The sequence below is a fragment of the Panicum virgatum genome, chromosome 8N (genome assembly GCF_016808335.1).
Source record: "Panicum virgatum strain AP13 chromosome 8N, P.virgatum_v5, whole genome shotgun sequence".
NCBI lineage: Eukaryota > Viridiplantae > Streptophyta > Magnoliopsida > Poales > Poaceae > Panicum > Panicum virgatum.
The window spans coordinates 33,565,235-33,579,477 of record NC_053152.1 but is presented as its reverse complement, the minus strand read 5'-3'; the positions used below and the strand labels follow the sequence as shown (position 1 = coordinate 33,579,477).

General features: G+C 41.9%; 2 protein-coding genes across 6 annotated transcripts; both read right to left on the bottom strand.

The window, feature by feature from the left end:
• Positions 1-902: 902 nt before the first annotated feature.
• Positions 903-6,252, bottom strand: LOC120686923 (transport inhibitor response 1-like protein Os11g0515500). 5 transcript variants are annotated; one of them, XM_039969123.1, is made up of 5 exons: positions 6,073-6,229; positions 4,825-5,335; positions 3,212-3,707; positions 1,142-1,915; positions 903-1,106 (listed from the first exon to the last, which is right to left on the bottom strand). In XM_039969123.1, the coding sequence occupies exons 2-4, from the start codon at positions 5,274-5,276 to the stop codon at positions 1,142-1,144; spliced, it is 1,722 nt and encodes a 573-aa protein (XP_039825057.1). In that variant the 5' UTR covers positions 5,277-5,335; positions 6,073-6,229; the 3' UTR covers positions 903-1,106. The 5 variants fall into 5 exon arrangements, with proteins under 5 accessions (XP_039825057.1, XP_039825055.1, XP_039825053.1 ...); XM_039969121.1 differs by adding an exon at positions 5,463-5,699 and having other exon boundaries at positions 903-1,915; positions 5,969-6,193; XM_039969119.1 differs by having other exon boundaries at positions 903-1,915; positions 6,073-6,252.
• Positions 6,253-9,657: 3,405 nt separating this feature from the next.
• LOC120685712 (long chain base biosynthesis protein 2a) lies at positions 9,658-13,828 on the bottom strand. Its single transcript, XM_039967785.1, has 12 exons — positions 13,307-13,828; positions 13,114-13,179; positions 12,453-12,541; positions 12,118-12,263; positions 11,907-12,031; positions 11,724-11,817; positions 11,466-11,629; positions 11,211-11,372; positions 10,997-11,123; positions 10,722-10,888; positions 10,413-10,520; positions 9,658-10,312 (listed from the first exon to the last, which is right to left on the bottom strand). The coding sequence occupies exons 1-12, from the start codon at positions 13,430-13,432 to the stop codon at positions 10,220-10,222; spliced, it is 1,467 nt and encodes a 488-aa protein (XP_039823719.1). The 5' UTR covers positions 13,433-13,828; the 3' UTR covers positions 9,658-10,219.
• Between the last annotated feature and the right edge of the window lie 415 nt (positions 13,829-14,243).

Below are 14,243 nucleotides of genomic sequence, written 5' to 3'. Positions count from 1 at the left end.
CACTCCTCTCTCTCTCTCCTCTCTTCTCTCTACGTCATGATCTTATTCATTTTTTTCCTCTCTGTGTTATCGTGTAGATATATTTTCTTGCATGGCGGAGTTAGAATGCAAGTCAAGAAGGGGCCATCAGTACTAATTTGTGACAATACAAGTAAGGATTAAATTAGCAGCTAATTAATGGATTTTGCAATTAGCGAGAAGGGCTATGGCCCCATTTGGCCTACTACATGTATCATGTATCTCCACGCGTGAGTATCTATTTTTTTTCCTTTCCCCTCCATAATGTTCTTGCCACCTCAGCAAACTGGTTACATGACAAGCTATTTAATGCTATGAAAACTATCTAGTCTGGCTAGAATTAGGGTGCAAATTGTGACCTTAGGTGCACCTTCAATCCTCTTTAATTCAAATATTTGTGCTATTTTTTAAAATAGAACCTCACTTGAAGCAACAGTACAAATATTTAAACTACAGAGAATTAAAAATGCACCTAAAGATCACCAATTTACATCTATAGTTAGGATTATACTAATAAGACTTGAAAGTGGCACTTAATCTCTCTGTATATCTATATCGCCTTACAAATCACTCTTTAGTGCGAACCTATCGAAGCATCGATGCAACTCCTGAATATATGATCTGAGTAATCCTTAGTCCACACTTGCAAAAACACGCTTTCATTCACGACCGATATCAACCGGGAAGGATTTCAAGACATCAAAAGCTAGAACAGATATCAACCGGGTCTAGTTTTGAAGGCCCGTCTGGCCCATCTTTCTTTACCTTCGCAGAAGATTATTCATCAGCAAACATCTTTCAACTCTTTTCACGAGAAGGGAAAAAAGAAAAGAAAAGAAAACTTGAAACTCGAGGCAACCAATTAATAACAGAGACTACGCAGATACTGAAACAGAGTGCCAACCAGCATATAAACATAAACATTAGTTACGGTCATACATGTCCTGCGCAAAAGGTCCACAAAGCACCAAGGTTTAAGTTAACGCTACAAGGTAGCAAAACTACGGTAGACACGGTTCAGAACACTGAGTTCATCCGGAACCCAAGGTTCAGGGAAGAACCATCTTTAGCTGCTACGGTACTAGCACTTACAATATTGAGACGAATCCAGGGGCATCGGCACTTACAATATTGAGACGAATCCAGGGGCATCGCCACGGGGTCCAGCTATCGTCCGGTAGAGATACAGCTTCTCCACCTTCTTCGCGTTGCTGGATTCCTCATCCGCTTCATCGATACTGGCTCCCGCATCGTTAATGACCTCCACGTTGACACCAGGCATGCTCGCCGCTAGGGTCTTGCAGCCCCCTAGGGTGATGTTGCAGGAGGACATCCAGAGCGAGCGCATCGCCTCGTACTTGTCCACTCCTGCAAGGAGGGCGGTGTCGCCGAAGGGGCTGTCCCTGATCTCCAGCTTCTTGAGGTTCTTGCAGCCATTAAGCACGTAGACCATACCATCGTCACTACCCCCCACAAATGCCACTGAGAGCATCTCCAGCTTCTCGGCATACATGCCGATGTACAGGAACACGCAGTCCGTGAGGAGGCCAGACATGGAGAGACGCCTAAGGCCTTTGCATGACTGGACGATTGCACCGAAGCCTTCATCCAGTGGCTGTCCTGTCATAGCATCTGCTGAACTGAGCTCGAGAATGCATAGTCTGAAGGATGCCAACTGTGGGCAGTTCTTTGCAATAGTAATCAGTGCAGCATTGGTCATTCGATTGCAAAAGTAGAGAACAGATTGTAACTTTCGACAGCCTGAAGATATGGCAACCAACCCTTCCTCTGTCACAGTAGTTGTGTTTGCATTACCGGGAAATACCCTCAACTCTCGGAGATCTGGACAAGAAAAGCCCACAACCTTCAATCCTTCATCACCAATGTGATCTAACAGCTGCAGACAAGGATTAAGCATAAGCAACTATGTAAAAAGCAAAAAGCAAGGCCATCACCAAATGAAACAAATATATGATCGTCAATGTTAACCGCAATAATCCACTTATTAGAACTATTCAGTGGCAGTAAGTGCAGTAAGCCTGAAGTTACATTTGAAGAACTGCTGTAATCAAACCAGAAATGGGGCTTCTCTGAGCGTAAACCTTCAAGTGCTATTTCAATTTGATGAAGTCTATCCAATGATTGTCCAGTGAAGATGTTACTTATTAGATCACATTGCCACTCTAGTCCAACACAGTTAGATGTGACAAGAATCAAATCCATACAGTCTGTGTCATATCAAGTGACTTTGTTGAGGTGGTAAATTTTTCTTGTCCATGGCAGTAAAATAAAATATAACAAACAGTTGTGACCTTATTAAACATACCAAGGAAAGTTGAAAAGGTTGTTCCCTCATAGGACCCTTACGCTAACTCAACTGTCTCCTCATAAAAAAATACATGAACATATATTGCTGCATTGGAAGTTATTAAGATCATGACATGTCTATATAGCTACAAGGTAGAGTTTAAAAAACACTGTGTGGTATACTGGACTTTGTATGTCTGCTTAACTGTAAGAATTACCAGATAGTTGCACGAAATGCATTTCAATTTTTTACAGTGTGCAGACCTCTTGCATACTGACTGCAACTCATACCTAAGCATGTAAGGGTAGAACATTTGTTGCCAAAAAAGAAACAAAAGAACTCAGTACATACACATTCTTCTGTAATCAACCTTGAAATAGACACGCACTGAATATTTTTTTAAGCTGACAAATCCTAATACGACCTACCAAGTCAAAACCTAAAAAACTGCATCAGGTGATCTATATAAGTAAAAACAACAAGTGGGGTCAAGGCACCAAAATATTCCTAAAATCAGAGATGTTTGAGAAAATAATGAACATTAGGGACATTCTTATTAATCAAGAGAAAAGAGAGATGTATCCTGCAAATTTACTTAGGCATAGATGTTAAAGGCTAAGGTTAATTAAAACTTCTATAGTCCCAGAACAAATGCAACAATACTTAAATTATAGGCATTAGAGTCAAGTGGTAGACACAATCGTCTTTTAAAAAATAGGCATGTGTTATCGAGAAAATTCAGCTATATTTTCAAATCTGGGCAGCTATTAGTTAAGGCAGCTCCGCTAGTTTAATGTAACGAGAGCCTAAAACTACATAACATCACTGCTAGTAAACTCTCCTACATGTTTAAGGGTACAAAATACCACTAATAAAAAATCTTACCCATAAGACATGGAGTTTCGTACACCGACGAATTATATTGATAAGATCGGCACTTTGAATCAATGGAGCATAGCTGAGGTTCAAGCATGTAAGGTTCTTGCAGACTGAAAAAATTCCTCGAAGAAAAAAGCCCGTAGCATCCCAAAAACCTGATAAACTCTTTAGTGAACTGCACTTTCCGAGAGCAGAGAACAAACTGACATATGCGGCAGGGTTATTGCCTCTTACAAAAGATCCTGTGCCTAAATCCTCCAGCTTAGGTGTGCGACCAAGTATTCTGTACAAAACATCAAATGGAACAGCACGATTCAACCTTAGCCTTTTAAGATTCGGACTCCTTGCAACAAGCCTCTCCAATGCAGAAGCATTCACCTCCCCAGACAAACAAGCAAAGTTCAAGGATTCTAGTTCTGTAGAAGGCTTTGGAAAACAATTAAGCCAATGATGGCCTCGAGGTTTCACAACACTCTCTTGTAAGTCCAGTTCCTTAAGAAACCTGAAAGCAAAGAGTTGCAAAATATATAAGGAGTGGTCAACCCTAAGTAATATCTCTAGCAAAACTAAACAGGAAGATGACAATGAAAATAAACTGTTGTTCTTTCCCTAGTTTGCAATGCAATTGTAATTTTGACCTCATTTTTTTCAACTTTGTGATTTTGTCCTTACTATTCAGTATTCACAAGTCAATGCAATTCTACCCCTAGTAAGCATGAGTTTGCCCCTGTTTTGAGCATTGATTAGTTGCAAAATCGCGTTGACTAGGGGCAAAATCGTGTTGACTTTTAAATAGTAAGGGCAAAATCCCAAAGTTGAAAAGAAGAGCGCAAAATTGCACTGCTAAATAGGGGGAAAAACACATATGCCCCTAAACTTTGCTTCACACAACAGAATATGCCAGAGCTGGAAACCAATAATATAATGAACTGCAATCAGTCCGTAGATCTTTTTCCACTTTTGAACTGTAATTGTTCGAGTCACAAGATTCAATTTTGCTGTTTCTAAACCATTATGTACTTTAATATTTAAATAGAGACAAGGAAAAGAAACCATATAAGCACTCAAGCAGAATACCTGTACTAATCAGATTTAAAAGAAACTACTATACCACGTTTTGTCAAACTTTCAAGGGTCTGTGTCCTGCAAAGAATCCACGATCTTAATGATGATACGCAGAGATAAATCAAAGAAATCCTAAACCAAACTTCATGGCTGCCAAAATAAAAGAAGACTAATACAGACAGAGCTACGTAGAAATTGCAAAAAACTACTCAAACATGTTCAAATCCTGAAGGGTAATACAACTGGAATTATAGAGAACATTTTTCAGTAGATTTTGCATTGTCTTCACATTTCACATTAGGAAATTTTGACAGGTAAACACGCAATAGATAAATTTGAACATCAAGATCCAACCAAGTATACAGAGATCGAAAAGCATACATGATCTTGTATAAGACGGTGCACAAAATAAACTGCAGAAAGAAGATTGCAAAGATAACTCTGAATTGAATCACATTGCTGTTAATTAAATGGCCATGCTGGATGAACTAAAACAATACTAAGTACATTTTTTTTATCAAATTGAGGAAATATGAAGCTTTCAAAATTCTCACCTGCAATTGGTGGCGATAGTAGCAAGGCCAGCAGTGCTGAACCCCTCGCAGCTGACAAGGACAAGTGATTTAAAGTTGGTAAAAGAGCCAGCAATCAGCTTGAGGCACTCATCAGTCACAACCATCCGCTTCAGCCGGAGCTCCTCAAGGCCAGGGCACGCACGGGCACACGAATCCATCCATGCATCAGCCGTGGCGCCCCACCCCGCCGGGACAAGGTCGAAGTCAGCAAAGTGTGGTTTGCCCTTCACGCTCAGCGAGCGCATGCTGGGGAACCGCACAAGCACACGCTCTGGGCGCACTGCATAGCAGTTGCTTACAAGCACCGAGCGGCGGCTACGGCGCTCAATGTGGTACCATGCCCGGGACACTAGCGACGTGGCGTTGCGATCCCTGTGCGAGGTTACATAGCCAAGGATCTTCTCCACCACTTCCTCTGGGAAGTATGCCATGACGGTGTCCCCTAGATTCGTAGTTAAACCCAATCACTCGCACAGTTCCCAAATGCCATCTGATCACAAACAAACAACAGGGACAATCTTTTTTTAATATCAGCACTAGACAGTAACTAGTGATCATTAGCAGGAATCAAAACGAATCTAGTGTTCGAATATGCATGAATTAGCTCAAAGCAGCACCTGGTTCTGAACTTCTAACTGACAAGAGGTAACACGGATCGGGAAACGGATCAAGGATTGAGTATCAGAAAGTAGTCAGATTAGCACCAGCTCACATGGAGACTGCAATTTGGAGTGGTAGAAATCGCACGTTCCGAGAAACAGATGCCAACTACGACCTGAAGAACAGGGGAACCAGGGTTTGCTTTTCCATTTCTTGATCAATCCGAGGGCAGACCCGGGAAACGAATCGCTTCTCTGAGACGAAATTCCCAAAATTACAAGATCAAAATCTCCATTCCATGGCTCAAAACCGAAACCCACGAAAACAACCAAACGAAAAAAAGAAGGATCCCAACGGAACCGCAAATAAAATGAAAGAGGGAAATAGCAGAAATTGCCCGCTCCAGGAGGGAGAATCGACGGCCTAACCACACAAAGATCGCAGCTTTCGCCGCCGATCGAACCACAGACAAAACCCCCAAATTTCACCCGCAACTAGAAGAGGAAAAAAAAAGTGAACTTACAAAGAAAGCCCCCAAGAAACCTGTGCAGCCGGGAAACGCAGCGCTCCGCGACCGATCGGATCGGAGAAGGGGGGTGACGAGATGGGATCGAGGGAGAAGACGACCTGGGAGTACTTCTCGCGCGTGGGTGGCTGTTCTTGGAACTCCGCCTCCACCGCCAGTCGACTCCTCGTACAGGTCGTCGCTGCACACCCAGTGCCCCTTGTGTGCGTGCGTGTCCGTCCGTCCGTCCTTGTCAGTTGCCACTCGCGCTTGGCAAAATGGCACCAGCCATGCCCACCGTCACTCCCGGTTTCCCCCAGATTTACCGGATCGGAGGAGGAAATCTGTCACACCCGTGCTACCCGTGCTACGTGCGCATATGAACCATCAATGGAAAAGGAGTTTTTTTTTTGCGGGTAATGGAATGTATTTATGTAAATGAAAATGGATTTCAAGGGAGTGAAATGGGTTTTTGAAAATATTCAATTAAAAAGTCCATACTAAATGAATGTTCAAGCTCGTGCCATTGGGCCCGCAAAAAATGAGTATAGTTTCCGAGAGGGAGAATCGACTATAGTTCTTTCAAAAAAAGAATCGACTATAGTTTCTGTCATCCTCGTGGCTCATGTCTTTTTTTTTCTACCGATCTCTATTTTGTGTCAGCATCCGTCCCGAGTGGAAAAATCCCCTATCCCGAGTGTTTTAAAGTTGCAAGGCTTTCAGCTGGCCTCCCGAGTCTCATTGATTAGGTGGACGAAACACAAATGAGTTGGCATCCATCTTTCCTGATCCAGTTTTAAATAGGTTTAAATAACACGTTTTAGGTTGAAATTGTGTGCGACATTTCGGTCAAAAGAGTAGTAGAATAAATTGACCTAAATTTTTTTGAAGAGTTTATCCAAATAACAAAAAAACATCAAAGCAAAATTAAAAACAGGACCGGCTTGAGGGAGGGGGGGAGGGGGGCAGGCAGTTAGACTGCCAGGGGGCCATGGAGCTAGGGGCCAAGGCCATATAGATCATTAGTATATATAATTTTCTATTAGCCATAATAAATCTTTGAAAGCCTATCACAAATCAACCCATGAGGCCATGACGTACGACCGTAGGAAGTCTTCAAGTTTGATGTTGATTTGGATGATTTTTTATCTAAAATAAATGTGTTGCAAGTATCTTTGCTAAAAGAATTGATGTCAGACACGGTGCTCTCATCTATCCCAGTGTATTTCCTAACTGTTTTTTAACCAAAAAAATGGGCTATCAAGAAGTTAGATAAGATCAGAAGGGCTTTCTTGTGGAAAGGAACTACGGAAGCCAATGGTGCCCAATGCTTAGTTGCCTGGGACAAGATCAAACGGCCGAAACTTGCTGGAGGGTTGGGTGTGCTTGACTTGGAAAAATTCAGTAGAGCTCTATGTCTGCGATGGCTATGGTTCAACTGGACTGACCTAGATCGCCCATGGGTGGGGTATGACATTCCTTGTAACGAGACTGATAAGCAGCTTTTCAGATGCTCAACAGTGGTTACCCTGGGAGATGGTCGCACAGCCTTATTCTGAGATTCGACGTGGTCTGATGGGGTTGCTCCTCGGGATCTAGCTCCACATCTTTACAAGTTGGCTTGGCGCAAGAGTTTGACTGTCAGAGAGGAGGTGCAAAATCAAACCTGGACTCGGGGTTTATGGAGGATGTCAGCTAGAGGAGATGGCTGAATTTATTCTTCTGTGGGAAAGAGTGCAGGAGGTGACCTTCTCTGATCGAGCCGACACAATCACTTGGAAATGGTCTGCAAATGGGTTGTACTCTTCCAAGTCGGCGTATGGGATCCAATTCGTCGGGTCTTACTGCACCTTCAATTCTTTGGCTACCTGGAAGGGAAAGGCTGAGGGCAAGCATCGATTCTTTGGATGGTTTTTACTCCAGCAAAAAATTCAGACTGCAGACATTTTGTTGGTTAAAGGAATTCCGTGTAACCCGGTGTGTTGTCTCTGCGATCAAGCACCTGAAACAGCTGCTCATCTTTGCTTGCATTGCCCGTTTGCTCAGGAGGTTTGGTTCTTGGTTCACACTTGGACGGGGGCTCTTCTCCATGCCACTGTCGGGAGTGCAGGTCCAGGATTGGTGGAACGATGCTATGCGGCTCGCTACAGCACAGACCAAGCCCACACTTGCGGCCATTCTTCTCTACACGGTGTGGAATATCTGGAATGAGAGGAATAGAAGGATCTTCCAAGGGCTCATGCAAACTCCGGTACGAATTTTTGGCCTCATCAAGCAGGAGATGGCCTTCAGGCAACAGGCGTGCGAGGAGCGAGGGCTTCCCTAGTGTTGTAATGTTATTGTCTTCAGTGAGTTTGCGTTTGTCTATGTTTTATGTAATCACAACTATTGTAAGAACTCGCTTGCTTCTTCTTCTTAAATGATCTGGCAGCGCTCCTACCCTTAACTTCAAAAAAAAAAGAATTGATGTCAGCAACTGAGATTATCCAGTTCGTTAAAACTGCAGATTGATATCCGAATATCTCTATTGCATATAGAATTCTCTTAACAATTCTAGTGACACTAGCATCAGCCGAAAACGTTCTCTAATTTGAAACTATTGAGAAATTATTATGATCAACTATGTTACAAGAAATATTGAATGACTTGGTTATGTGTAGCATTGAGAAGGATATTTTGGATGATATTAATTTTGATACAGATTTTGAAGATTTTGTACCAAGAAATTCGCGAAGGTGGTTTTTTACAAGATATTGAAGCATTATATTTTTATTTGAGGTAATCATAATGGTTATTGTTTTTAGTTTTTTGTTATGTTTTATGAGCTATACATATATTACAAAAGTAATTTTTATTACTTGTACTATATACTCTAATTTTGATACCAAACATTAGTTTAATGGGCTCTTATCTTCTTGTTTGCCTAAAGGCCCCTAAATTATAGAACCGGCCATGATTAAAAATAAGAAATGGATGGTCCATAGGAATTAAGAAATACAAACACACAGAAAGGAACAAAATGTTGGGAGCTATTCATTTTTCTTCCGCGTTTGACAAATATAAACAAGGTATAGTCCTCACCATTATAGTTATGGATTCCGGCACAAACCTTATTATTACATGTATGACACTAAAAAAATTGTCGATGGTTTTTTTATTTTAGATTTACTCCATTTAAGATGACTTAGATATTGTATTTGCGTAAGTCACCAACGTGGACCGTTTATCCCGTCCAAAATCGATCTGGGTGTCTTGTTTTGTTTTATTTTGTTTTGTTTTTTATCTTGTTTTTATGTATTTTACTGTTCATAAATGGCGGTGTATGGATTTTCGCAATGGTAGGGTACAGTTGTAATCTTTTGTAAAGAATCCAGTTTGGTCCCATCCTGCACGTATACATGCTTACATATAGCAAAAAGTAGTGCTAAAAATGCAAACATGTTTTTTTTCTATTAGAAAAGTTTACCCTGCCTGCTGCCGGATGTCTTTATCCTTGATTTTTCTTAGCTCATTTGAGAATTTAGTTGGCGAGAAGAGCATGGGTGGCCATGAACTACGATTCCAGACAAATCAAGATATTCCATTTCACATTGTAGTATTATCAAAGTAAATGGATGGTGAATGGTGTTCTTATCTCAATTATGTATTTTTGACAGGGCTGAGTTGCATTTAGTGACTGAAGATATCTTCAAGTAAAACTTCGATTATAAATAATAACAAAAAAAACTTTTATTATCAATTAATCATCCATGCTCTCCTTACAAGAGAGGCCAGCAGCCTCAGAAATAGGCATATACAGGCTTGAGCATCACAGGTAAAGATTTGCATAATCAAACCTTTCTACAGTATCTTTACTGAAGCTGAGTAAAATCTTTCATAACTTCATATCTAAAGAGACATCTACTTTGTCACGTATAACCTGAATATGAAAAATGCATGAAAGCAAGAGGCCTTCATAGTTGTCAATGGTCCGACGGCAGAAAATCTTAGGGATGTTCTGCAGGAAATTCATATTGCACCTAATTCTATTACATATCGAGAATAGATTAACAACAGACAACTGAACTTCGAACAGCTATACACATTTGGAAGGATAGTTGTACAATCAACAAACAATAGTCAGCTAATACGACCGATTCTGGACTCTTGCGTATTGACAAAATCCCAAGAAATTGCTCAACATGTGCTTGTTTCCGTAATGATTTGCTGATAACTCCCTGAGTAATTCTAACAACTTCAATCATTCATGGGCTAACTCAAGGTTCACCCCTACTCCAGTTTATCATGACCAGCTTCAGCTATCTTTGGTGGTTCTGCAGGGAAGTATTTGATGCCGACAAGATCGCCAACTCTGCTGATAACCTGAAAGTGGGTTGCACCGACAAGCACCATGTCACTTCAGCTCTATTAACACCTACTCGAATAAATGAAGCATTCACTCATGAAAAGAAAAATAACTCACATCAAGGGCTTTCACCAGATCCTCCCTAGTGTGTGAAGCAGAAATGCAGATACGAGCTCTTGCAAGAAGAAGAGGTGTCGCAGGGAATGCCACAGTAACAACAGCAACCTGAAATATGCGTATTTTATCAGTTCCATGACACAAATAAGAAGAAAAATTAATGGTGCAAATAGTGACGGATATGGATTACATGCAGATTGCAAATTAGTACTACACTTCTCAAGGAAAATGACATTTTGAACGAAAACTAAATCAGAAGCATAGTGCAATTTGGATCTTCAAAATATTACAGCGAACTCTACTACCAACCTTTTGTCTAAGGCACTCCCTAGAAAATGCAGGAATCTTAGCCGGATTGTATAGCATTATGGGCATGACAGGAGAGTCGTTGTCACCAAGAACCTCAAAACCCATCTTCTTGAGCTCTGACCTGAAGAAATTACTATTCTCACGAATGCGTGCAAGTTTTTGGGCACCTGCAGCATATCACAAAGCAGAAAATGATGATTCAATGGAACATTCTAGTGAAACACATAGTTGCAAATGAAAAGGACCAAAAGGTTGTTAAAAAGTTTGTTTAGTACCTCTATTGGAGCCATCCTCCCCAATGATAACTTTAATAGCAGAGATAACTTGTTGCACTGCTGGTGGTGACATGGAAGTAGCATAAAGATGGGCAGGGCAACTATGCTTCAGGTGCTGAATTATCTCCTGGAAGTTATAGCGAGAAGGATTAATACTCTTCGGCAGTCAAAATAAGTACAATAATCAAAATATGGTTGTTTCAGTGATATGCACCTTTGATGCGGCAATGTATCCACCACAGGATCCAAAAGACTTGGTGAAAGTACCCATCATTATATCTACATCAGCTGGGTCAACCCCAAGGAGCTCGCAAACGCCCCGGCCAGACTGCCCAACAGCACCAATGCTGTGAGCCTCATCCAGATATGTGTATGCCTGTTTGACGAAAAAGGAGTAAATGAATATGATCAGAAATTAATAGTTTATGTGCCAAACTTTGCATGGAAAGTACAAGAAAACTATTCAAACCTTGTATTTTTTGCAGACAGCTATAACCTCAGGGAGCTTACACAGTTCCCCCTCCATGCTATATATACCCTCAACAATGACAATTATCTTCTTCCATGGTCTGTGTGTCCGTGGCTGACCACCAGCGATCTGCTCTCTCAGGACCTCTTCCAAATGAGCAGGGGCTGCAAGAGTACATTTGCAACCATAAGTCATAAATCATAATAAATCAGAGAAACCAAATACTCATATGCATTATTCCAAGGCAAAGAAGCTTACAGTTATGCTGGAAAACTCTGACAGTTGCGCCCGATCCTCTTGCGCCATTGACAATTGAGTTATGGTTCAGGGAATCACTAATTATCAACCCACCCTGGAACATTGTGAAAAGGTAAAATAAGTAATCATCTCTTGGCCTACCCGCATTTTAGTTAAATGATTATAATAAGAATGTGAACAAACCTTTCCAATTAGGCAAGGAATGATGGCAGAGTTTGTAACATAACCCATGCCAAATAGGATAGCAGCAGGCTTTCCAACAAAACGTGCGACCAACTCCTCCAGTTCGGTGTGAAGCTTGGTCGTGCCTGTTGCCAGATGAAAGGAATCTGGTTACTAATTTGATTTCCTAAAAAGTTGTAAAAGTAAAAGCATGTTGACAATCTAGGCATACCGCCATCAACACGAACACTGCAGGTGCTTGCTGAGTATTTCTTGAGAGACTCAATAACACGCGGAGTGCAGTACTCATCTGCTGCAGCAAATCCAAGGTAGTTGTAGGATCCCAAGTTGAGGCATCTAGTGGTATTTGAGGTACGCCTGCAGGAATAGTGAGAGCATTAGCCTCAGTTGAGCCTTGTTTTGCATTTCATTTATTTTGGGTCATAACTTGTGGCTGAATTGATCACCAATACTCAATTACCAACTGTGAGAAAAATTTCAATGGAAAACTTGACTATGTTCACAAGATCAGTTCTTACAAATCAGAATAAAAGAACAAATACTTACTGTAGTGTCTTGTTATTGTCGTTTGAGGTTCGCTCAACAACATCAAACCACGAATCTGGTGCACTTGCAATTGGCCTACCAAAGCAATCCTGTAAAATCAAAAGGCAAGGATTGGTTTAATACGATTGAATCAGCAATTAAATAGCCGAAGAGGACAATCCTGCTCAACAAAACAGACTTGATTCTGATATTGACTAGTACAGTACATGTAATTTACAGCTCACTCAAACTCATCTAATATTTCAGAATATAGTACTTTGGTCGAGAATGGCATTACATGTTTATCTGTTCACTATTGTCAGGTGCATATGAAACTCAAAGGCATGAAGAATCAAGCAAACATCACAGCCACCCAACTTATCTCCACAAACTCAGGGAACATAAGCTTACAAAATCGGGAGATTGCAGTCATTGCACTGAAAATGCTCGCAAATCAACAAAAGATCTAATCTTTTGAACAAGAGAGCAAACTACAGTGTGCCTGGATTCTTAAATGGTCATTATTTTCGCAGGAACCTGCAAAATATACTTCCACAATATATGGGCGACTAACCATTTCATTACAACGCAAAGAAAATTCTTCAGGCACCAACAATCTGCCGAGGTTATCATCACAAATCACACGCCAATTCACCAACGAATTCGGATGTATTCATCTCACCTGGATCCGAAGGTACAGGCGGCGCACATAGAAATCCTCCAGGCCCAGGCAGATCGGCGCGTACCCCTGCATCAAGCCAATTGTCGAATCAGGCTACCTTCAAGGGAAAGACCAACCAAAATTGCGACTGAACCTCCCGGATCCGGCCGGGGAGAGGCGGAATTCGGCCAGCGGGGCCGGGCCGCCCGCGTACCTTGACGTTCTTGGCCTTGAACCAGTCGACGAGCTTGCGGAAGAAATCCCTGAGCTGGCCGAACGCGAAGAGCAGCCCGTAGCTGAACAGCGTGGTCAGCGCCGTCGTGTACGGCAGTCTCACCATCTCGGCCCCTCCCTAATCCCCCCGGGCTCTCCTCTGGTCCCTGACACGCCTCCACGCGCTCTCCCCCCGCGGAAATTCTCGAACTCCGTCCGGCGAGCAAAACGCCCTGAATTCGAATCTTGGATGGCTCTGGTTCCGATTCTTGGGTTCCTGGATTCCAAGATGGCTTCTTGGAGATCTCCCTGGCTGGCTGTGGATGCGGTGAGGCTGGAGCAAACGAGGAGTCGATGCTGAGGGAGGGCGACGCGGGGTGAGGATGGATTTAAGGGAGGGGGAGGGTGGAGGGGGTCGTCAATGGCGACTGCGCGACCAGGGGAGGAGCCGGAGGTGTAAGGGTTTGAACGTTGAACATCGCGACGGGGAGCGAAGGGAAGAACGAAGGAAGGAGACAACCCAGCCAGCCAGCCAGCCAATGGTCTGTACATATTTTGGTTGTTTTCTCTTTTTTCTTTTTGAAATTTTGGGTTTACTGAAATTTTTGTTGGTGCAAGATCGCACTATAGTTTTCGAGAAATTCTGCCAATGGGTATCAGCATTAAATTTGAGGATATGAACTTGTTTTTTCAGTTCAAACGTCCGGAGATGTTATATAATATTTTCCCAAAGTTGGCTTCCACATTGAATAAATACAAGTTCTATCCTAACAAATTTTATGCGTCTATACTCTATTGCTTCCAAAATCAGAAAATAGATTGGTTATGTTTCTAAGCAAATAAGGATAATGTTATAGGCTCCTGAACCAGTGATCAAGTGCTCCTTGGGTTATTAATTATGAAGGTTCACATAGTGCAACATGGAATGAGTACACCAT